Source organism: Drosophila guanche, unplaced genomic scaffold (genome assembly GCF_900245975.1).
Source record: "Drosophila guanche unplaced genomic scaffold, DGUA_6, whole genome shotgun sequence".
Lineage (NCBI taxonomy): Eukaryota > Metazoa > Arthropoda > Insecta > Diptera > Drosophilidae > Drosophila > Drosophila guanche.
In genome coordinates, this window is record NW_022995756.1 from 508,252 (window position 1) to 532,676 (window position 24,425).

Consider the following 24,425-nt stretch of genomic DNA (forward strand, 5'->3'; position numbering starts at 1 on the left):
TAGGTTTCGTAATAGAGATAGGCAGCAGACGGCAGCACCAGAACCTCAGCCTGTTGACATACGTATTGTACCATATCCTATATCTGACACACGAACACGTGGGAGTACCTGTAGGCATGTACAATATGTATGTATGGATGGTTCTGAAGTGGAAGGTGGAAGTTGGAAAATTTGGTGGTACGTAAACAGACACAGAGATAGACGAGATCGGTGGATAGGTGGATGGGAAGATAGATAGATAGATAGAGATACAGGTACAGAGAGAGAGAGAGAGAGAAATGTAGATAGAGACACGCACACACATATAGAAAAACATATAGACTAACAGTCATGCCAAATCAAGATCGCTATACGTATCGGATATCGGGCAGGCAGAAAGTCAAGGTGTAGATAGTAGGACATGTATAGGGGTTGGGTTGGGTCGGGTCGGGTCGCTTGATGTGTTTCGAGGGGTTCTTCGGGGTAATACCGCCTAGGAATTAAAACCCAATGTATTGTTGTGTTTTTTTAATATATATTTATACATATATATATTGTTTTTATTATTCTTCTTTGGTTTGGTTTGAATTAAATGTTCAAAGTAACAATATAATTATTCAACTATTAACGCTTTCCTTAGGTTTTTGTTGTGTGTTTTTTTTTATCCTTTTCTTGTGTATAGAACTGCTTTCACATCTAATAATGACTTGAATGGTATTCTTTTCAACATTATTATTTTTTTTATTTTTTTTTGTCTGTTGTTTCTCTATTAAATTCATTTCCCTATTAAGTTACACATATAAATATACATATAGATATACATATACATAACATATACATGTACATATACATATAAATATAGATATACATATACATATACATATACATATAGATATACATATACATATACATATACATATACATATACATATACATATACATATACATATACATATATAGATAATAATGTATAATTATCTGCTTTAATGAACTTTCTGATATACATATACATACATTATCATAACTATAATATTAACGATAACACAATATTAATCAAATGAACAAAATTAAAATCAGCTGAACCATTTAACATTTTAAACATTTATGATTACGTTAAAAACTGGATAATGATTGAATAATATTGTATGTTTCAAGTTGCCTCTCCTTTGTGTTTGGGTTTTCTCATTAGCGTTTATTCAATATATTAAACAATTCAACTGCCCGTCAACATCGTACATCGTATAAGTATCTGAGAGAATAACGCAATGGATATTGTAGAATCTAAGTAAACATTTTCAATACGTATTTACTTTATAGAGAGCATAGAGTTTCGAGTTCGAAAGGAGCATAAGAGCTAAGATACGAGTATCTGGATTCGGATTTAGTAAAACTAGATTGGAATGCGGAAGGGAAACGCAGCTAAGCTAAGTAGTATCGTAGCTCTAGTAGTATAAGTACAAGTACAATTGTGGGTTAAAGTAACAGTTAAGAATTGTGGATTCCTCTTCCTTTGGTAGAATCATCATCTTAATCTCATCGTCATTGTATTCATCTATTCGCTACTCATGATCTAGTCATGTGAGCCACGTTAAGGCATTCTTTCATTAGTTCGATCGTTCCTAACTTGGTATGGACCGATGGGGGCACGAGGGATTGCTTTATTAGATTGACAGAGAGATGCGTTTAGGCCGTAGGTAACGATGGTCGTAATACTGCTGCCGCGCCGATATGTGTACAAGAAACATATGGAGTTAAGAACGGTTAAGAAGAATCTGAGAGTGATGTTTTTACTGATAGACGTACTGATAGGGTCTCGGCATTTCTTTCTTTGTATAATTGTTCATAATTCATCATAACATAACATACATCTTAAGCATTTTTGGTATATTCATTATATTGTAACTTTCTATGCGAATTGTACATACATTGTAAATCTCTTGTTGGTGGTTGGTTGGTTTGTATTGTTGTTGTTGGATCTGTACATATGTATGTATGTATGTATGTATGTATGTATGTATGTGTCTATGTAGAATAAGCGTTTACAACACCATTTTTGCTATTTAAATTCATGTGACTAGTATGAATTCATGTACTTATATGAATGTGTAACTGCATGTGTATGTGTGGTATTGATGTGTGTTTATGCTTTTAAAGATAAGCCATATATATATATTGTACAAATGAAGTTCACAACGTTCAGAAATATGTTAAGAAAAACTTGTAGCAAACTGTCATGAGTTGAGATTGAGGTTGAGTTGAAGTTGATGTTCATGTTCATCATGTTTATGTTGTTGTTGTTGTTGTTTTTGGCTGTGCTGTGGGCTTTTATAGAAGCTCATCTCGAACATACATATATGTACACATATTTGATGTATAACATTACTTTTGTTAGTTACTTTTGCTGTAGATGTAGTTGATGTTGATGTTGATGTTGTTCTTGTTTTTGTACTGGCTGTAGTGGTTTTCTTGTGCTGTTGTTCTTGTTGTTGTTGTTGTTGATGATGATATATCATACATAAAACACCGAGAGAAGAGTACATGTCTGAGAGGGACCATCGAGTCGTAGTTGTGAAGATTTGGTAGAGTTGTTGTTGTTGTTTCGTGTTGTTGCAAATGTTGTTCAGGTTGTTTTTCAGATATAAATATTTTAGGCAGAGTAGAAGTGGCGCAGATTAAAGATTTAAGAGAGTGTTTTAAACCAAAAGAAGAGAAAGAGAGAGAGAGAGAGAGACACCAGAGAAAGAGAGAGAGAGATATTTATATATATAGAATGCAGTGTGATTAAAACATTTATTCATTTATATGTATGTATATTATTTAGTTTTAGGTGTATGTACTTATATATCGACTAATAAGCAATGTATTCGACTGATAATTAAGAGGAAATCTAACTCCGGTCAACCGGATCACAAATGTCCTTCCAACTGTCCCATTAACTCGATTTATTATGACACATGTGATTCATATTCATTCTATGTATACTAAGAATCGTTGTGAGAGATACCATACCCATCTAGAGCGTGCATATTCATTGATAGGAATTATGGGTACATATGTACACACATATGTGAAACAGATGTTCGGTTGATGATGTCGATGCATGGGAGTGATACGAGTATGTAACGGATGATAACACAAGTCAGTACGAGCCTAATGGAAAGTAAATTAAAGTTCATCTTTAGCTTTACCATAGAACACCACTTCTTCGAAACCTGCTATTGGCAATGCAAGTGCAATGACTAGATCTGGAACTGGATCTGGGGATGGTTCGATTTGTATGCATTTACATATGTACGTATACCCATGCACAAAATTATTGCATTCTATGCCATAGAAGGATTTGTCTAACTATTTGGAATACATTAACAGGTATGTATTTATGTATATGTACAATTTTGGTGTTGGTGAGTGTGGCTTGTAAACACATTTGTATTTATGTAGGTGTGTGCCGTATACGACGGTATAACGGACGACGGATAGATCAACAGCTTATTGTTCCAGGAATTGTAAAGGGCATCGTATTCTGTGGCAATATGTCTTTGTTTTTTATTTACTAGATTTGCATGCATTTTTCTGTTACTGTTACTTCTGTTCTGTTGCTGTTTTGTGTTCGCTTTCTGATCTACTGTCGTGTCGTTTGGGTTTGGGGTATGGGTACGACCTGTGGGCCGGCGTGTGCGCTTATCGGTGAAAAATGTATGCTAAATGTATCACAGCATTATGCTCTCGAACTGCCTAGCGTCTCTTATAAGCTATTCTCCTTGTCTAAAAGACTACAGCTAATATTTTATTGTTTATGTTTTTATATTGTTATACAATATTTCCTACGGATTACTCGAAGCCGTCGCCAATAACTAATCACCAATAACGACACGGAAGTGTGTAAATACAAACAAATGTGAAATGAAACTCAAGTTGGGCAATGTTCAATGTATCATAGTATAGGCAAGGTACATAAGTATAATTATAGTTTTAGGTATAGTTAGTTAGTTGGTTTACTTACATTTCAGAAGCATCAATCAGTGAGATCAGTAACTGTCTCGAAAGATTTTAAACTCTCAATTGTAGTGTGGTATGTATTTTTGTATAGGAAAGAAACAAAATGTAACAGCTGTTAAAGAAGATTTGTTTTTTGTCAATTTCGAAACCAAACTGACTTAAGTCAGTTTTAAAATTTTGAATTTTCTTGGGTTGTAGGCGATCAGATTAGATAAAATCAGATTTCGGATCGGATCAGCTTGAAAACCAGCAATAATTTCAACGTCTCTGCAGTCAATTGGTTTGCAAATGTGATTAATTTTCTGGGGTTAAATTCATGGAAATGTACATAACATGTAATCATACACACGTATGTATATTTTGTATACATACATATACTTATATATTCGAATGGCAATTACAACATATGCGCCGATTTAGTTCATAATCTTCCCATACTCATTTATGGAATAAAGTCCAAAGTGATTTCAGCAAAGTATTTCGACGGTTCGACATTATTCAGCATCCTCTTCTGTCGCACCATTCGCTTAATTGGTTTTTCTTAGCTTTTTGCTTATATTATGTTTCTATTTATTTTTTATGTTTTTGTATTTTTTTAATGTTTTTTTTTTTAGTTTCGTTTTGTTTTGCAGCACATCGTACCGTTTTGTTAGTTTCATTTAGTTTCCTTTCGTTATTTTATTGTATATTATCAACTAAACAACGGTTATGTATTGTGTATTGGGGCTTGAGTATATTACATTATCATCGAAGCAAAGTGATTTATATATTATTAAAGGCGTTTACTATTTGTTAATTGGTTTGAAATAATTCGGTTTATTCCTTAGTAGTTCACCGTCCTGTTCGCATTTTGATTCGCATTCGCATGTCTCCTTCTTTGTTATTAAGTTAAGCTGTTATTTCATTAGCATTTTTGGTATACTGCATTGGAGGTCTTGCCAAAAACTCAGTAGAGTAGATCGGATCGGATCGGATCGGATTGTGTTCGATTTATTTCTGCCGGGTTACGGTTAGCCGGTTAGCTTTCTAAGGAGTTATATTCGTTTCGACTGTGTTTCCAATGATTAAACTCAACAGATCTCATAAGTATTAACAAATTCAAGGTCAGGATGCATTAAATAAATTTGGGTTTCATCAGTTAGGGGTTATTTGAATTGTTACTTGTTACTTGTGTTTCTATTATATTGGTTTTTTTATATTTGCTTTTTATGATGACTGACATATCACTGCATGACACATTTTCCCTCTATTTGAGTTTTTAGCTCATTTACTTGCGTTTCTATTTGATTTTTCAGTTCTGTAAAAGAAATTGAGTATGGAAACAGCAATAAATAAGCATATTTTGTAGAGTAGACTACAAATGATAGGCAGCTTAACTGTTATGTATATGTATTTTTGGTATTTATGGATTCTCATGTATGTGCATGTACTATGTACTGTAACTGTTTTACTGTAGCGCTTCTTTATGGGTAGGCAGCTGTAAATGTTATGTTGGGTACGGGCAGGTACAGTCGCCGTAGCCATAGCTGAGCGTTCAAATTTTAAGGATTCGGTGTGGGTGTGGGTGTGTTTCGCTAGTCAAATGAGGATAATCAAATACGAATCGAAACAAAGTTGCAGGAGTAGCTGTAGTTTTGACGTGTCTGCAGCAGAGATAGACACAGTACGAGTGTGTAGAAGAAGTCAGTGTCAGCTCCAGATAGTAGGTAGTAGGTAATAGGTAATAGGTAGAGGTAGAGTAAGAGTGATAGATAGGAGTTCGTAGATGCTGATGGGATGGGATGTGTGGAGATCAGTGCGGAGGAAATACACATACATATGCAGTATACGTGCTTTATATATATCTTACATACGATGGGCCATGGTGTAAAATACATATAGTACACATATTGAAAGGAAAGAGTAAACGAGAGGGAAAAAGTAATGTATTTGTTTCTTGTCCTTTTTAGATCAGAATTGGGTTTACTTTGAGTTCATCATGTTTGCTTTGTATTAGTTTGCTTCAGATTTAGTTTTTTACGAGTGTTCAGTTTCAGGATGCAGTTATGCACGCAAGTCGTTAAAGTGTTTAGAAACATTATATAGTTATATAGTACGAGTAGTAGAATTTCATACAAGGCGTTATCAGTTATCAAAAGTGCAGTTTGTGAGTTTGATGTATTTAAATAATATTGTAAATGTTTGAAATCAGTTGAAACGTAATCTTACAGCTAATTGTTGGGACCCCTTGCCATCTGTCTAGTATACATAAACCCTTCAAAATATTCGTTCATAACATAACCACTGAGTTCTCGAAACCATATCTAACATTTTCCCGAATAATTTATCTACTTTTGGTTATTGTATTCGTGTGGGAGCTGTCAGGCTGTGTGTTGAGGAGTGTTCTCTGAGTGTTTTTTAAGTATCTTCTGGGTAAACTCATTTACAGAGACACAGTTAGAGAGAGAGAAAGAGAGAGGGAGTGTGGCAGAGAGACAGAGAGCGAAGGTGAGCAAGAGTAATCGAAAATTGTTGTTGGTGGTGGAGGTGGGGGAGTAGTTCATGAATACAAACGTATTACAATTAGATTACCACACAAAAGGAAACATACTGTTTTACGAATGGAAGCACTTACCTTAATCTAATTAATCGAATGACATGAAACCTATTACACAACATGGAGGCTTTCGCCGCCTTCTAACAACGAATTAAGAACTTCCGTTGTGGCCCAGTATCATTTGAATACAATAACCGAATAACCGAACAACCGCACAATCGAACAACCAACACCAATATCGATATCAACAATATGAATAAGAACGCAAAACAAAAGGAAATCATATGTAAGAAACTAAGTACGAGCATATGCATATGTACACACGAAAGTCCTAGACCCACTCGCATACTATACGCGTACGTACGGAGTACTTACAACTGAACGCGCAGTATCGGATGAAAAGGAAATGAGAAAATGGAGTGCACGCTTGTTATACGAGAAAGTTTAAATATTAGACGTAGTTCATAGATTCATTCGTTGCATTACAGTTTACAGTTTAGATCTTGGACAGTTAAGGTTGCAGTTAGAGTTAGCGTTAAAGTTAGCGTTAGAGTTAGAGTTAGAGTTAGAGTTAGGAGATTAGAGCTTACATATCATACGCACAGGAAACAGATTACAGATACGAGTGTGATAGATAGATGGATAGCATTAGTTAGTAGAGTTGTTTTAGATTCAGATAGAGTTCAGTTAGAGTTGTTAAAGTTGGATAGTTCGCTAGCATTTAGATACGAGACACACAGGACACACACAACACATACTATAAGTAGTTGCTACTACGAGCGCCGGTCGATCGAGTACGAGTATTTAGCTGTTGATTATTACTGATTGATGGTCAAACATGTTCGGTGTTGTCTTGAGCAAAGTGGCACATGAGTAGCCGCTTGGTGGAGTGGTTGGTAAACGAAAAGGAAAACAACTGAAGAGCTCATACAATACAGTTACAGATACACAAAAGGAGAGCTTTCTGCACGGGACTCGCCAGAAGACGGCCGATGCTGAGTCGGATTAGCAGTCGTTACATACATACATATGTAGATGCCAGTAGCACTATGCCAGAATCGGAATCAACAACAATAACTTACTTGTGAAATCGTCGAGCTCCTCCTGCTCCGCCTCGGCGGCCAGTTCCTCAGGTGTCTTCTTTTTCCTCATCAGAGGATTAGGTTCCTCTTGCGGTGCAGCCTCAACGATTTCCTCTTTCTTCTTGATATTGTACTGGATATATGGCAAATAGAAATGAAATTATCGATAGATCAGAAAAAAATATTACATGTTGGCTTTGGGTGCGCTCATGATTTATTGGAAGGTACACTTTTGATCACTTGTTTCGTTCCACTGTTGTCTGTTCCTTTGTAATTCAATCTGACTCCGTTAGGGAGTCGCTCAATAAAAGGACTCCCTACTAGAGTCAATTTGAACTGCTGCAGGAAAACTCGTATACACAAAGCATCGCAAAGTTCTCAATAAGTAATCACTAATTAGTAAGCACTTATCGCTAATCACTAATCACACCAGCCCCAAACACTCACCTTGTCGCGAATGTCTTGCCTCATCTTTTCGCGCTCCTCCTCCATTTTCCGGTGCTTCTCCTTTCGTCGCTCCTCGGCCTCGCGGATGGCCTCCTGACGCTCCCTCTCCTCCTCCTCTGCCTTTTCCTTGTCATCGCCATCATCGCCGCCATCACCTCCTACGGCGCCTATTAAAAGCGAAGCACAGGATACGGATGAGAAAGGTTAAAAACAATGGCTATTTATAGGGCCATATCATATGTATATATATATAGTACGTAGTATAGTAGTATACATCCCTCCGCACTGCCATTGGGGAGCGTTTCTTCTTTGAATATTTGAGAACGTTCAAGAGCATTCGATTTGATTCAAAATCGGCCATGACCAGTTTAAGCTCGCTGGCATCGATGCCTGACACTTTGACACATTGATTAGACAGTCCGCCTTTGGGCTAGGCTCGCTATCGGGTTATCGCTATCAGTCCCAGTCCCAGTCCCAGACCTATTCCCATTCCAAGTCACAGAATCAGTGACACTGCCAGTGACAGGGTAAACAATTTGAAACGCGATTAGTTGGGATTGCGCCTCAGCAATATTTGGTCAGTGCCTCAGTCTGAAAACACACGACCAGCAGGGCATTACGATTCGTTTGCGGAAGTGCGACGCGGAATTAGCTGTGACCTTTGGGAAACTGACCTTTTCTAAGGCAACTAGCGCCAGAGTCTGTCGTCTACTCTTGTGGCAGTTGCAGTGGCAGTGAGTGCATTTCGATTCGAGTAGCCAGAGACACAACACGTGCAGGATGTATCTGAAAGTGTTGGCTGTTCTGCTGTCTGCGGTGAGCGTGAGCTGTGCAGACAGCTTTGCCAGCGTTGAGAACGACCTACTGCACTTCTCGTACAAGCTGGAGCAGTATCTGGACACCAGCAAGCTGCCGTGTCAGGACTTTTACGGCTATGTCTGCAGTCAGAGCGCCAATATCAGCCAGACGGGGAAAGATCGCTTCCAGACCTTCCTCAAGGTGGCCGACGATGAGCAACTTATGGACATGGAGCTGCAGCTTGTTAATTTCTTCAAGTCATGCGAGAGTGCTCGCGGACCGGATGCCTTGAAGAACTCGCAACTCTACAGGGCGAGCGGAGGCTGGCCTGCGATGGAGACCACCAAGCCGAACGCCACTGCACGGAGGAACCAGACTCTAAGCTGGCTGGGCCTACTGGGCCACTTCCACGAAATGGGGTCACCCTACTTCTTCAATGCAGAGCTCACAATGCAGTCCAACAAGAGGCTGGTTGTGCTTCGGCCGGACATCACCCGACGGCACACCATGAGGAAGTTTGAGCAGCGGGTTGGCGAGCTTCTTCAGAGCTTTGGTATCGAGCAGAGTCGGGCTCATGTGGCCGCTCTCGAAGTGCTCAGCCTGGAGCGCAGCCGCCGGGAAATTGTCAAGGCGGACCATATAGAGGATGAGGTGCAGTTCAGCTATGGGAACTTCAAGCGCAGTGCTTTCGGTAATGCCTCCTTGGCCAGACTCGACTGGGACGGCTACTTCAGGAAGCTGCTGGGCGGAAAAACGCCACAGGCCACCGACACAATCGTAGTGAAGCAGCTGCCACGGCTCGTCAACTACTTCGTGCTGCTGCAGAACACTAGCATGAACCGTATTCTCAACTGGATCTGGACGGACTACCTGATGGGTGAGTGAAAGGAAGGCTGTTAGTCAAGTCCCGTGCCAAACTTGGCCCTTTTTTGCAGATATTGTGGACTCCGACTGCCACCAGCTGGCGGAGACGTACGCCGGAGACATATATGCCCATGTTGTGCAGAGAGTCAGTGCGGACAGGGTGGAGCTCACCCAGATGTATTCGGCGGTGGGAAAGGCCTACACGGAGCAGCTCGCGAAGAGTGTGTGGGTCGACGAAATCTCTCAGCAGAGCTCTAAACAGTTCCTAGGCCGGATCATGCACCTAACCCTTAACGGAGACGAACGCCTGGACGCCATCTACCACGACATTGTGCTGGGACGGCGCAGCTTTTACCGAAATCTCGAGAAGCTGCGGCGCTTCCAGCGCAAACGTCGGCAACCGTCCCAGGCGAGCCTGCAGTTGCGCCAGTACGCACAGATATTTGACAGCGTCAACGCCCTGCTGGGAAAGCAAAATCTGAGCTCTCCGCTGAACCACTTGCTGGTTGCGGAGTACTTTGCCAGGAGCCTGGTGGCAGCGGGAAGCAACAGCCGTACTCCAGGAGCCTGGCGCAGTACGGACTCGGAGCGAAGGTTCAACGCGTTTCAGAACTGCAGCGGAGTCCCTGCCACAATGGTGAACCCGAACGAACTGCTCCTGGGTCTGCTGGCCCAGCGACAGGCCCTCAGCTGCTTCAAGGAGTGGCTCAGGCAGCCTGCGAGGATTCCGCTGCAGGAGCGGATAGACTCTCTTCTCGGTGTTGGGCGGATGAAATTGTCCCTGATCCGGCTCTACTTCATCGGAAGTCTACTTGTGGACTGTCGCTATGAGCTGGGTCCACTGCAGCAGGAGCGCAAGCGGCAATTGGTGCACGCCGTTATGCGGAACTCACGCGAATTCGGCGATGCCTTCCATTGCCATTCCGGCGATGCTCTCGCCGGACAGTACCAGCACTGCAATCTTCTGTAGGCTCAGGAATCGGAAAGGACACCGGGGCTGCACTGGATGTCGGTCGGACCTTGAACTTTTCAGGCTGCTCTCTGGCTCACGGAATAAAATCGATAAAAATGTGGCACTCCACGGAACTAAGCCGTCACATGGTCGGACGGTTCCGCGCCTGCCTACGGCGACCCCTTTGCTTTGAATCGATTGATTTTCCGAGCTGCTTTCCATCTGCTCTGGTTCTTCTCTCTCCCTCGGCAGAGGCAGCTTCGCATATGTTTACACTTAGGTTAGGTTACGTATGAGCTTATCGTAAGGCATAGAAGGGAAACGAAAAAATAAACGAAAGTTGTGGCAAAGACTTACGTTGGATAGATATTCGGTAAGAGTAGCGAGTAGCGTGGTGTGTGTTGGTTCAGATTGAGGTTGAGGTTGAGTACATGGTAGTACATATTAGCATTGAGTATCAGTGTGGTTCAGAGAGAAGACGAATCAGTGTTGTTCATAAACGGATAAACAGAAATCAAGATGCACAAGGACCATGGATCCGCAGGGGCTGCAGATTCATGAAGACTCAGGTTTAATTGTGTCATACCAATGAAATTCATGATTTCTGGGCGCCTTCAACCACTGCTATCTCCCCGTAGCTGTGCTTTCTGGTATTTCGGGGCCGAACGAATCAGTGCAAGTGCAACCGCTGCCTTGGCCGATGCTGCCACTACTGTCCACGCTGCGACGGGGCGACCTCACACACACTCTGTCGCCTGCCTCAGTCAGGAGCTGCAGTTCTAACACACTCATGCTGCCGTCGCATAAGTCGTCGTCGTTGTCGTTGTCGTTGTCGTTTTCGGCGCTCTCGGCGGCTGCTCCGTCGTGGTAGCGGCCCCACGGTTGCCATGGCTATCCCAATCGATTGTGGCGACCACCACGAAGTGCAAGTGCGAACGCGGCCACGAGCGCACACGAACTGATAGCCGCTGGTGAAAACTGAACTTCACTGGTGCCGACTTTTGGGCGATGCGGCGCGCGGTGCAATGCTCTGTATGTATTCTGGGCAGAGCCGCTTATGTCAAATCAGAGACGGAGTCAGAGTGATTGAACTTCAGCCGCAGGAGTGCAAACTTGGAGTAGGAGTACTGGCAGCGCTCGCCTGTCTTTTTATGTCCTGCTGCCGTGCCAGTTACAGAAGTCGCAGCCGCAGTCTCTGTCGCTGTCGAGGTCCGCGTCGCTGGCGCTGGACCACGTCGTGATGTGAGCATCCCACATAATGACACAAGCACAGGGGGTGACTCTGGTCTGGTCGTGGAGAAGCGCAGCGCCGGCGCCGGCGCAGATCCTCTCGATTCCATGAGTCGAAGTTTCGATGAGAGCAGCTAGACAGCTTTTCGCTCGCTCTAATTTCTGCTGTCCCACTCGTCGACGCGGGCAGCACCATCGACTGCGGCAGTTTCGCTGTTGTTCCTCAGTCAACTTCGGCGCAATCGCAAAACCTATACGCTCGATTCTGTTCTCTTGAGTGCTTCTAGAAGCGAAGCGAAGGCTCTGCTGCGTCGTGGGGATGACCGCACCACACTGTCGGGTGCATAAAGCAACTATATAGTTGCTTTATGGTCGGGTGTCTCTGCTCTGCTCTCTTTCTCTCGCTGTGGTTTTCGTTCTCGTTCTCGCTCTCCTTTTTCGTTTTCCTTCCTCTTTCGCTACTCCCCGCTACCCGCTACACTTGTGTGCAAAAGGCAACGCACATTAAATTGAATTTATAGTCATCAATTTGCTGAATAGCTTTGTGAATGAACTTTTTGGGGTGACTGTGACTTGATTTGCAGACGCATTTATTGTTTTCATAAATTAGTCTAAGTATTTTATAATAAAAATTGATTTCCCGAAATGGTGTCAAATGGCTGGAGGGCCACGTCCACATCCAGGACGTCTGTAGGTCCTGGGTCTATGTTCAGTGCCGTATCCGGACCAACACCAACATCTACACCCACACTCACCCCACCCCAGCTCCCGGTCTTTCCCAGGAAATGTGTCGCTTCTATGGGACTTTCGTAATTTGCTTTATGAACTTTACGAACTCTGAACTGCCAACTCGTGCCCACTTCCAGGTCTGTGCTGTCCTGTCCTTTTTGTGGCTGCAACAAAGGTCTGCTCGGAACGTGCGTATCTACGAGTATTTATGTACATGTGTATGTACTTATAAGTCTATGTACATGTGGTACATGTAGTACACACAATATATTTTTATGTACGTACATACATACATATATGTATATATGTATAAAGCGGAGAGCTTATGGGGAAACGCTTTAAAATTCGGTCCAGTTGCAGATCCGAGAAATGCCCCGAATGGAGTGCACAATTCAATTAAAAACTAATCAAGCCTATTGTAATATAATTATCATGACAACATAATTAACACCGCTTGAGCAAGATGTTCTCGCTCCCTCCCTCCCTCCATTCCTCCATCCCTTCTCTACGCATCAAGCATCTGCCTTTCCATCCCTTTTACTCTGCCCTTTGTTCTGCATTTTTCATTCCTCATTTTTCTTCGCTATTTTTTTCCGGCTTCTAATGGAATCGGACAACCCGTTGGTGGGCGCTGTTGATGGCCCTTTAAGACCTGCAAGCCTTCAATTTGCATCAGGAATGCTCCTGACAGCCCGAAAAATCGGTCCGTCTGTACAAATTGGTTGTTGGTTCTTGGGGTTTCTTTCTATCGTTCCTTTCACTTTTTTTCTCTTTTGCCGTTAAAAGCTTTACTCTTCGCTGCGTGTCATGGGTGAAATGAGGGTACTTAATACCTATGTGGTGCTGGGACGGGGGACTGTAATATGTATTTACGTACATATTTACATACATATGTACGATTGTACATACACCCGTACATTTATCGGCAAGTATTTGGTCGAAGTCATAAGTCTGATATACGAGCCGTGGCTTTTAGCAGTCTTAGAGTGCGTTTTATTGCTTGGCCTGCTATTTTGAATACCAACACGTCAGCGCAACCCGATGATGATGATAATGGAACGTGGCCGAACCCGAATTGGGAGCTGAGGATCTGCGGAGCCGCCGTAATTGTCCCCATCCGAATATACATATGTATGTAGCTTGTGTATGTGGCTGGAGGATAGAGGATAGAGATGAGGTCTAAGGCTGTACAAGTGGAAGTGGAACGGACGCTTGCCTGGTGACACTTATTCGACTTAATACGCGCACACTAAGGAATACTACATTAGAGTTCCATTTCCATTTTTATTGCGGCTGAGGATGGGGCTAAGGCTAAGGCTAAGGCTGAAGCTGAGGCTGAGGTCCCTCACCTACGCACGTTCTTTCCCATGTACATAGGAAATGTACATGGACAGGGGACAGAGATGGGGATGGGAAGTGTAGAAGCACATAGAAGCTTCACTCATTTGCGCGAAGTGCTCCAGGCCCCACCCCTCTCTCTCTCTCTGACGCTGTCATTTTTTTACTCCTGTCATTGTAAGGAGCTGGTGAAAAGGCACGAACAGCAAATTATTTTCTTGCTTAATCCGGTCCTAGCCCGCTCAGCTTTGTATTCTAGGATTCTGCAGAAGCCGCCACCATCTTGCACACATCTGGGTCAAAGAGACGGCAGCGCACAACGCACAACGCACAAATGACATGAAGCTGGCGATAGGCCTTATAGGAGCAGGAATACGCGACGGTTAAGTGTGGGCGGACTAGACGAACAGAGTGCGTGCGACTTCCACAAAGAGGTTGGCTTAATACCTATATAATGCCTATTCCTCTCACATCACATGCCCCGCGTTAATATTTTCATTGTCATAGTCGCTAATAGCAACTGCCCGTGTCCCCACCGTAATTACATTTTAACAGCTTCAAGGAGCCCGATATTCACTTATGGCCACACTCGCCCCGCACGAGTGCGAGCTACCCACGGATGCTTCCCCATGTGGAGGGTGGAGTGTGTGCCTGTGAGGGCGCATAAGTAAGAGGAAGTGGGCGTGTGCAAGTACTGAAATTATGAAGTGCGGCTCTGTCTCCGCCAGTGCGGACAAGTAGAAAATCTCATTGGCAGCTCGTTGCTAGTTGCATACGGCTCGTGCTCGTAGCGCCAGCAATTAGTTGCATGCCTCATCTGGTAGCGGACCACAGCTAGCATTTCCCCGGCTACCCTTTGCCAGGCAAGGAATGCTCGGAATGCGACTTCGTGCCGTTAAACTGGAAAATGTTCTGTCAAAAATGCTACACAGCTGTGAGCCCATTCGCAAACTGCATGCAAATATTTCGGTCGGTGTTCTGTTCTTGGATATTTGAGGAATTTTTAATATACATAATTTATGCAGAGCTCCGCAGTCCATCCACCCCGTCCCCTGTGTTACTGCTATTGGTATTGGGTCTGGGGATGTTACGGTTACGAGAGTGAAACGACTGCAGTGTGTGAATTACAGCCCATTGTGCGGATTGCTATCCAGGGAAGCACATATGTCCGCTGGGAACATGGGACATGGGACATGGGATTGGGTAGCGTAGCCCTTTCGCACGGCAAGGTGAAATTTACAATATCTGCAAGATTATGGATCGATATTGTTATGCCATGTGAAGTGTACATATGTATGAGTATACTCGTAGTTTTCTTTGAGTTGTGTCCGCCTTGTGTCAAAGTGTGGCATACCTACGGGCGTTCTACTTGTGGTTAGCATATGCCGTGACGCACGTGCCAAGACAATTTGAAAACTTGCAGATATCAGCAATATTTCCCTGCTTTAAAGGACTCGGACGAGGACGCCCAGTGTGGTTCGAGTACTATGCATGGGGAGTGTGGCAGTCCTTGCATGTGTAAAAATGTTTACTCATCAAAACGCATTCGTTGGGGCTCTATGGCTGTAGGGCTCCTGTTCCTTCTCCTTCGTTTCATACAACACATTTGTACTCGTACGAGTATCCATGTGTCGCTTTGCTTAATACCGCGGGTCAGGCGGGTATAGGGTGTTTTTAATGAGATAATATGAGATACTTTATACTTATACTTTACCTCATTGTAAATTCGTAGTATATAGGTGGTAGTTGAGTTGTAGTTAGAGTAGTTATAGTAGAATAGTAGAAGATGTAAGTAGGTTTGTAGTTAGTATGGTTCCATAATTGTTTGGGTAGTACATAGCAGTAGTAGTACGATAGTAGTAGTAGTAGTACGATAGTAAAGTAGAAGTAGAGCAGAAGTAGATAAAGAAGCAGTTTAACAAAACAATTTTCGCAGAAAGAAAGACTTCGAATGTAACGTTTTAAAGTTAACGTATTTTTTTTTACAAAATCAAACTATATTTTGGTCTTAGTTTCCACTACTCGACAAAATCCCACTTTTCTTCTCAAGGAACCAAACCGACTTTTTCTGACAGACCTAAACACGTGGTTGTTTTAGTGTACCGTATGGAAAGTAGAACCCTTTGAAATAAAAAGAAGAAATTGAAATTTTGACTTAAAAAACTTGGGAAAACTCGAAAGTGATCAGTTTTTTAGAATGACAAATTAAAACCAGATGTACGATACTTAAGTTATGTGAAAAAAAGAAGAGCACAAAAATACCAGTTTTAAACATTTCTTTAAACAACAAGTTCTGCCATAGAAAAAGAAAAACATCATCAGGCCATTTGTAAGCCCCATATCTTTTGAAAAAGTTGCTTTGGTTCCATGAGGGAAATCGTGTCGGGTATTGTTGTTGGCATAAAGATGATCGAAAGATGGATGTGTATGTGTATAATGTCTATGGAGTGTTGTAATCAGAAACAAATTCAAGTTGTTCATAGTATAATTGTCCCATAAACTTTTGCCAGCTGCGGTTCAAGTTATAAGTAATTTTCCTTCTTCTCGCATTTGAATTTGCGTCTCGCCTTTAAGCATATCTTAATGGAGTTCGATCGGAGACAAGTTTGCCGTACGCTGCTCAAAGTATTCCGGTTTAATTAACCAAACTCAAAGCTGAAAGCGCTTTCATGGGATGGAGCTAAGGAAACTCTCAGTTTGGGTATGTACATTTGTTGGGTATCGGTATTGGAGGCACACAAAAACCAATATATAACGGAGCAGCGTGGCAAAATGATCGGCAAGTATCTACGAGTAAAACTTAAAAGCCTGAAGATTTTTCGATTTTTTGGGCGTAAATTAAGCAAAACTTCCCAATTGCCGCCGGATGCTTATCATGAGGCTGAAGTTCAAACGGATTCTGGTTTGGAATTTCAGCGATTGATGTCGATCGAATTAGAGATTCTACTAATTTGTATTGGTTCGGGTACATTGTGGGATTTATGGAATATTTATGTTGGATGCTGAAAGGTGCGATGGCATCAGCGTTAGCACCACCATCATATCAAGTCATACAAGAAATGCAAGCGAGTACGAGTACAAGTAAAATGCAAAAATACGAAAGGTTGAGAAATTACCGCCTGCAGCATCTGTGTAGCGTGTGGTCGGGAAAGTAAAGGTAAAGTTTCATTAATATTCCGCTCTCTGTTTGGATTAGTTGCTACGCTTATGGACTGCGAGTTGCAAGTTGCGACAATTGTGTGTGTAAAGTAAGTATTATAAGTAGGAGAATAGTTAGTTAAATGTGGGGTTAATGGTACGAGTGGGTGAGCCGTACATATCATAATCATAGAAGAAGCTAAATAAGTAGAGAAACGTTGTTGAGGAGCTGTTTAATAGGAGTATTGTGTGATGTTATGACTATGACTGTGTGGGACTCGTGGAGGAGGCACCCAATAAGGAATTGTTGGATAGATCCTGGATGGCCAAGCAGCCCGTCTCTCCTCTCCTTTGATTTCAATTTCCGCTTTATATTTCAGATGGGTATGGGGTGTCGGGTATGGGGTATGGGGTATGGGGTATGGGTGGGTGCATGGGGATATGGGTGTGGCAGTCATGGCAATGGTCGAGTTCGAAATAAAGAGCGTAAAGAGAGACGAGTTCTGGTAGGCAGGAAGAAAGTGTAATAGAAGAAATTGAATTGTGTTTTCTGTATGGTTTTCTTTTTTTTTTTGTATCGGGGCGATGGCAGCTGGGCTCATTGCTGGCTTTTGTTGTTCATGGTGTTCCTCATTGTTGCTGTTGTTGCATGATTGTGTCGGGGATTGACGGAGAGAAAGGTGTACTGGAGTGGAGTGGCTTGGGGTAGAATTGCAGTGCTTGGGAGTCGTTCTTGGTGCTTGGACTGGGTTTAGGGGCTGGGCTGGTTTTGGGAGTGTTTGTCAAGCTCTCGTGTTAGTGTGTTTTACAATGAGGTAAAGTTCGGCTGTGGAGGCATTGCAGGAGCGTTCAAATATATTGTATTCTTTTCCTTTTCTTTTCTTTTCCGTTAGTGCCTCGAAGAGGGGGTTCTTATGCTGGCAAGGGATTAACGTCATATGATCTGTGAAGGTACTTATCATACATAAATTACGATAACTGCATATAAATACGTAGTTTTTTGGGAATTTCATAGAGTGGTACATGGGTGGAATGGACGGGCGAACAGGCAAACGGACGGGAGGAACGGGATCCAAAGTTGGCATTGCGGAAGGTGGAATGAGGGCACTGATGCCTTGAGATTGAAGACTAGAGCCTCGGGGGTTAAGGGGAATGGCAATGGTGTGGGGGTATGAACAGGAGAGTGCATATGCATATGGGGATTACTCGGTATTTGCGTAGATTATTTGAAAACATTCTATACTTGGCAATTTGTGTTGTGCAATGCTAAGCTTGGGTCAAAAATATATCGAGACTCGTTTCGCATTGAAAACCTTCCTCAGAGTTTCAATCTTGAACGGCTCTATTTGTACTATACACACATAAGTACTACTAGGAATATTCGCCAAATTTCAATCATGTATTCATGCTACTGCCAATCAACCGAAACCAAACCGAGCGTCCATTCAAAACTGAAACATAAGCGTGAATTGTAAATTGTAAATTGTAAATTGTAAACTAAACGGGTTGTGCCATCCAATACAATGATTCAGACTAGTAGTACATATTATTGAATTATACATATGCATATTAATAAATTAATGTATGTACATATGTCATCAAAACTCTTTCAAAACTTTTGGATCGTTATGTTAAGTGGGTAGGTGGGTGGGTTAAGTGGCGGGTCTCAGCAGCGATAGCAACTTACGTAACATTATTTGTTTGGTAGGATTCACTTATTTGAGATTCACTTTCGAACGCTTACCTGAAAATGTAATAAAATTTAGAATGTTATTAATCAAAGTGGAGACATGGAATTTATTGATTTGGAAAGAGTATAAGTAGTTGTCAGGTACATATGTGTTTTAAGGAAAGACGATTGTTACACCCATTTTACATGTATGCATGCATGTAAGTATGTATGAAAATTTGTGTCGCTTAGGCAATGCTTTAACGGATAGCACCCTCCTCCCCCTAGCTCACCCCTTTGACGGTGGATCGTGGGGAGTGGGCCCGGCTAGAGCTGGCCCAACAAATCTGGTCACGGATAGAACAAATCCATAAATTATCCTTATGTAAGACAGGCAATAGTAATAGAGGCTAAGTCGGGTCAAGCTCCAATAAATTGTCTGATAGCCAGAGCAGTCGTTGACAATGGAAACGCATTAGTCCCTCCATACCACACTCGCTACATCAAACTGAAAACCAGAAAAGATGTTTCCTCATGTGAGCCAAGCGTAGGGAACTGAAACCCGTTTGCCCTCTAGTCGCCATACAACATGCAACTAGACGAGGACGAAGGAACTAATAGCGATGGAGGCTTCCTTAAATATGGCTTTTATGGGGTATATTTTATTTCGCTTTCATCACTCTTCCGCAGTTTTATGGGGAACTTTAAGTGGCTGCTTGCTGCACCATTGAGCGCCGCACAGCGTCGAAGGTAGTCGCCACGGATACGGATATCTGCAACTTAGTACAAGTATCTCGGTAATTGGCACACGTACGAGTATCCGTTCAATCCTACATATATATACATATAAATATACATATACATATGTACAAGTATGTACGTATTTCGATATGTAACCGAATTGATTTGGTTTTTCGCACTTTACGCCCATGCTAATAGCGTTTCCGTGTTCCACGAACTTGCCAACTGCCATTCCACATCACTGCCAGCTCTGACAGCCCAATGGTCGGGCTTGGTCGGGCTTGGTCGGGCTTGGTCGGGGCCGCATTAGCCGCAATCTCGACCAGAGTCGCAGCTGACAGCTCGACTAAAGGAGCGCGAAGGGGCAGTTGCAAATGATTGAGCCCACTCGAGTAAGGGGAAAAGGTAAAGGGAAAAGGGAAAGCGAAAGCGACAAAGAAAGAGAAAGGAAAGTGATGCAGAAAATCCAACATCAATCTTTACAATTAAGTGTATCAATTTGTTGAAACCACTTGCCGGCGCATTCGTGCAGAATCTGTGTGCTCGATAAGGGGAGTCGGTAATGTGCACCCGGTCCAACCGGCTGCAGCCACAGGCGCGTAATGGCGTAGGAGCAACATCGGGGCTTGCAAATTGAACGGCTCTTCTTATGGAATAGAATGCGATGCGATGCGATGCGATGGTAACAAAGGGACCTTGTGGCTGGGACAGAGGGCTGCTCTATGTAAATGCTACGTTCGGGCTCCGTTCAGGCCCCGGCTGTGCTCCCATGTGCGCGGGTTGATAAGCAGTTTAGCTTGAATATCCTTGCCACATCCTCGTCCTCCAGCTGGCCCCCTTTTTGAAAGCATTCAATGATTTTCCGAGCGATTGCACAGACGCTGATTAAACAGCAGACTCGAAGGCAGCAGCAACAGCAAAAGCAACAACAATGGGACCAAATGACATTACCTAATGCCTCACCGGAGAGTGGAGAGTGGAGAGTGGGGAGTGGAGAGCAGGATGTGTATCTAAAAGCGTTGGCCACTTTCCCGCTCATGTGTGGTAATTTGTTGTGCTGCTGCGCAGCAGCTTGAACATGAATTATGTATACATTCCACTCCCAGAAATCCCATGGGGAAGGGTACGGCTATATTGATCGGGTGCCAAAAATAAAACCTTCCGCCCCCGCCGCTCGGGTGTACGAGCGAGTATCTGCGCGCGCGTTTTCGCCTGACTTACCTTTAACGGCACTTAATTGGTTTCCAACCATTTGCTTTGCTATGAATGCCGCCATCTTGGGGCTGTCGCTTTACAGGCGTGGCTTGATGAGGTCCTGTTCTGTCCTGTCCTGTTCCTGCCGGAGACTCCTGCAGGTCGCTGGTGAGTGGTCCGCTCTGGCCTCTTCGTCTGTAAGGCAGCAAAGAGAAAAGAGCAAATTAAATTGTGATGTGACAGGACGAGCTAAGGCGGGGCCATGGCCATGGCCACCGCCGACGAACCGCCAAGCTGGCCTGTCACCTGGCCCGGGCCTGATACTTTAAGCCGCTTAGCTTAAATGTCGTTGGTAGGATGCCTTTGCGGCCCCGTCGTGGACGTTTCCTTTGAAATCTCTCTCTTTTTCCCCATTTTTTTAATTCTGTGTCTATGTCTCGGTTTCTGTTGGAGACTCAGTTGATGCCAAATCATGTCCATCAAAAGCTGTCGGCGAGCCCCCTGATGCTGTACTTAATTCGGGGAAATCTAATATCCCAGACCTTGGTTTCTCTAGCACAATAATGCCGTAATGAATGTGGGCTCAGTGCCTCCCAAAAATTTTCAATTTTGTTAACGCCGCTGGCGGGGTAGCATCAGCTTTCGCCTCGCATCCAGCTTCAAATTTGAGAAAAGCATCCAGCTGCTGTTGGTCCTGTTGCTGTCTGGGTCTGTGTCTTTGCAACCATGTATTAATATTTGCGCAAATTGGGCTAACGAACTTAAGCTGGAAGGAAGCAGGCAGAGTGCTTTCTGGCTAGCAGCGCAAATTAAAACAACACCAGCAAACGAGCAACGAAATTAGTTTGACATAATAAGCGTTCGACAGCGGGTGGAGGCCAGATAGCGGATGCTGGACGACTGGCAGTTGGCCCGGTCCGGATCCCGGTCCCGATCCGAGGCAGTATCCCTGCTGCCTCGTGTTCGAGCTAATGAATTAAGCTGGGGCTGCATGGCATTTCCAGCTCGGGGCCCTGTGGCCAGCAGTCAGTCAGGCAAAGTCTGAATTGTTTGGCCAGAGCTATTGCAGTTTTGAAAATTCACTTTAATCTCTAGCTTCCCAGGGAACGGAAAATTGGTAGGGGGAAGGGGTTGAGGGTTGGACGCACTGTCAGTGTGTAAATGTATGTAAATAGAAGCTAAAATTTATGGCATTCGTGCTTAGAATTTTATGGGCAGGTGGCTCAAGGTGTGGCCCCAGCAACAACAGAGCCCGTTTCGTTTCCTTTTGCCTCAACAAATAAACAGCCCCGACCGGATGGCTATCCAATTACGTTTGAAGTTTTTTGATACGGCTATGAGAGTCGGAGCCAGAGGCAAAGCCAAAGCCAAAGCCACAGTCAGAGCCAATAAACACGCAAATAAGCTGTGTTCGACTTGTGTTCTACGAGTATTCCACCGCTTGACTCAGTCCTGGTTGTAAAAGGGTCAGAAAATATCTAGTATACGCCTCGCCACCCCTACCTTTGCTACCTTTGCTGCTTCAGCAGAATATCAAGTATGCGCAGAGTTGGCACAAACCTATTTGCTTTGGCTTTGTCGGCTGGCAACTGGGCCAGCTGAGGGCAAACGGCATCGAGTCCAAGTGAAATCGCAGATCTCCTTGGGAACTTGGCAGATTGTATGCTGAGGTTGCACTTTTGCAGCATTAGGCGCGCGTCCGTCGGCCACTTAGCGCGTGAAAATGTTCAAAAGTTTGCGCAAACATTTGAAGTAAGGCGCGTATAAGTTTGGAGCATACTTTGCGCATACTTTGGACAATTTTGGGAAGTTGGAAAAAGAATAGAGGCGTGCGGGCAGCCACTCACTCACTCACTTACCTGACTTTAGTTCAGTTTGAGATTCCTTTGAGATTGCCGGAGATTCTTGTGTGTGCAATGGATGGCCGTGGATGCTGCTGTTGCTGTTGGAGGTGGCAGAAGGAGCAGAGTTTGGAAATCGTTGGCGCTTAAGTGTGTGTTTGTTTCAAAGAAGTCCACAGAGAAGAGTCAGCTTGAGACAGATGGGGTTTCTGCAAGGCAAAGAGAAGAGAAAAATGGGTGACAGGTCACGCGGTATCATCTAATTGGAAAATAGTGGACACACACGTCTTCCCACACCCATCACCCAACACCCACCACCCCGCACAATATTCGGGCTATATACGGGGCTATCCCGAGGCGCAGTGTTGGTGGCTTTACTGTGACGTCGTTGTCGCTGGCTTTGTTGTTTTTATCAATTTTTCTTTCTTTAGGGTTTCTTTTATGAGAGCGTGCACGTAAGTGCCCATTGGGGGCGAGGTGGCGTGCCAGCCGAGGGCTGATGCCGGAGGAAAACAACATTTTTACGTAACACGCACGGCAAACAAATTCGATCCAATGCAATTTTTTTTTATATTCATTTTTTGGGAACAGAGTGCCAGTGGGGTGTGTGCCAGAGGCCCGAAAGATGTTGCGCTCGCTCGCGCAGACTTTTGACACTGATTATTACATAAAGCTCGTCTTCCCACAGTCAACTTATAGCGTAATTGAATTAGCTCGAAAGAATTTATTGCTTCTAATTGAATTAGTTTTCCATTTCGTCTGTCGGAACGATGGGCGATGCAAATGTGGGCAGGGGGGCCACGGTGATCTGTGATTGTGGAGGCTGCTCGCAATTTTCTACCGATGTGCGTTTTATGTTTTTTTTTGTATTGTTAAGCCTGCTGAGCCTTTATGTATGTATGTATATGTATGTGTACACATATATTCGTATTTACATAATGTACCAGGATGTAATGCACTTGTGCACACATTCACACTCATACAGTCACAAACGAGCGCACATTTGTCTGTGTGTGCTTTCTGAATACTTTTAGTTTTCCACTTTCCGTGGCTATGTTTTATTCGGCGCTTCTTACTTCATGCTATGTTCGCACTCTTCTGCAGCACACTGTCATGTTCCCTACATGGAAAACTCGACTCGTGCGGCGCCAGAACCAGAGCCACAGCTATAGCCAGAGCGGCGACCAGCTGTAGGCTGCTGTGGCGCAGGCTGCTAAGTCGGCGCCAGCGCCAGTTTCGTTCCCCTCTTCCTCCCTAAAATCCAATAATCGAGCCGAAAGCACTCAACACTCAACACGCAAGAGCGAAGCTTTTGCTCTGAGTCTGATATGGCCCTGAGTGCTTTTCGTTCCTCTTCTCGAGTGGGAGAGAGAGAGGCATTCGTCGCCCTGCTCTGGCCCAAGGAAAATGTACGCAAATTTCGCTCACACTCGTTTAGTGTAAAGGTAAAGCGCTCAGAGCGCATCTGTGCTTTTGGGGCTGTTGTCGATGCCTTCCATGCTTGCGTTTATGTAGTGGCCTTTCTGCCTTTCTGCCGTTTTGCCTTTCTCTTCGGCTAATAATATATTTATCTGAATCTACTTTTTGTCTATTACATAATTTTTTCATCCGCTCCCAGCCCCCACTCGCGTTTGCCCATTTCCCCAATCTCAAACTCAATCTCTCTTGCTCTCCCACTCTCTTGACTTTTTGACTTTGAAATACAGCGTTGCCCACATCTGTGCGCTGGCGCCTGCGCCCTGGGCCACAGGAGACACGATATTGATTCGATTCGATTCGATTCGATTCGCGTTTCGGCTCTCGCTGTCGCTCGGGTCGGTCCGTGTCGCTCGTAGTTTGTCCGCAAAAGCCAAAAGCGCTCTGATAATATGCTGCCTGTCCTTCCCTG

The 24,425-nt window shown here is 43.6% G+C and overlaps 2 protein-coding genes across 7 annotated transcripts; one reads left to right on the forward strand and one right to left on the reverse strand.

Moving 5' to 3' along the window:
- Positions 1 to 1,163: 1,163 nt before the first annotated feature.
- Positions 1,164 to 23,727, reverse strand: LOC117590194 (complexin). 6 transcript variants are annotated; one of them, XM_034282625.1, is made up of 8 exons: positions 23,614 to 23,727; positions 22,556 to 22,746; positions 20,724 to 20,891; positions 17,071 to 17,082; positions 8,044 to 8,201; positions 7,597 to 7,729; positions 3,983 to 5,275; positions 1,164 to 2,521 (listed from the first exon to the last, which is right to left on the reverse strand). In XM_034282625.1, the coding sequence occupies exons 3-7, from the start codon at positions 20,776 to 20,778 to the stop codon at positions 5,202 to 5,204; spliced, it is 432 nt and encodes a 143-aa protein (XP_034138516.1). In that variant the 5' UTR covers positions 20,779 to 20,891; positions 22,556 to 22,746; positions 23,614 to 23,727; the 3' UTR covers positions 1,164 to 2,521; positions 3,983 to 5,201. The 6 variants fall into 6 exon arrangements, with proteins under 6 accessions (XP_034138516.1, XP_034138515.1, XP_034138518.1 ...); XM_034282624.1 differs by having other exon boundaries at positions 8,044 to 8,210; positions 23,614 to 23,725; XM_034282627.1 differs by lacking the exon at positions 17,071 to 17,082.
- Positions 8,559 to 11,013, forward strand: LOC117590193. Its single transcript, XM_034282623.1, has 2 exons — positions 8,559 to 9,718; positions 9,777 to 11,013. The coding sequence occupies exons 1-2, from the start codon at positions 8,824 to 8,826 to the stop codon at positions 10,673 to 10,675; spliced, it is 1,794 nt and encodes a 597-aa protein (XP_034138514.1). The 5' UTR covers positions 8,559 to 8,823; the 3' UTR covers positions 10,676 to 11,013.
- Positions 23,728 to 24,425: the final 698 nt, after the last annotated feature.

Coding starts and splice junctions, on each gene's coding strand:
- LOC117590193 (XM_034282623.1), top strand. CDS start 8,824: ATGTATCTGAAAGTGTTGGCTGTTCTGCTGTCTGCGGTGAGCGTGAGC. Junction 9,719..9,776: donor CTGGACGGACTACCTGATGG/GTGAGTGAAAGG, acceptor CCTTTTTTGCAG/ATATTGTGGACTCCGACTGC.
- LOC117590194 (XM_034282624.1), bottom strand. CDS start 20,778: ATGGCGGCATTCATAGCAAAGCAAATGGTTGGAAACCAATTAAGTGCC. Junction 7,730..8,043: donor GGCAAGACATTCGCGACAAG/GTGAGTGTTTGG, acceptor CCATATATCCAG/TACAATATCAAGAAGAAAGA. Junction 5,276..7,596: donor GGAGCTCGACGATTTCACAA/GTAAGTTATTGT, acceptor TTTCTTTTACAG/AACTGAAAAATCAAATAGAA.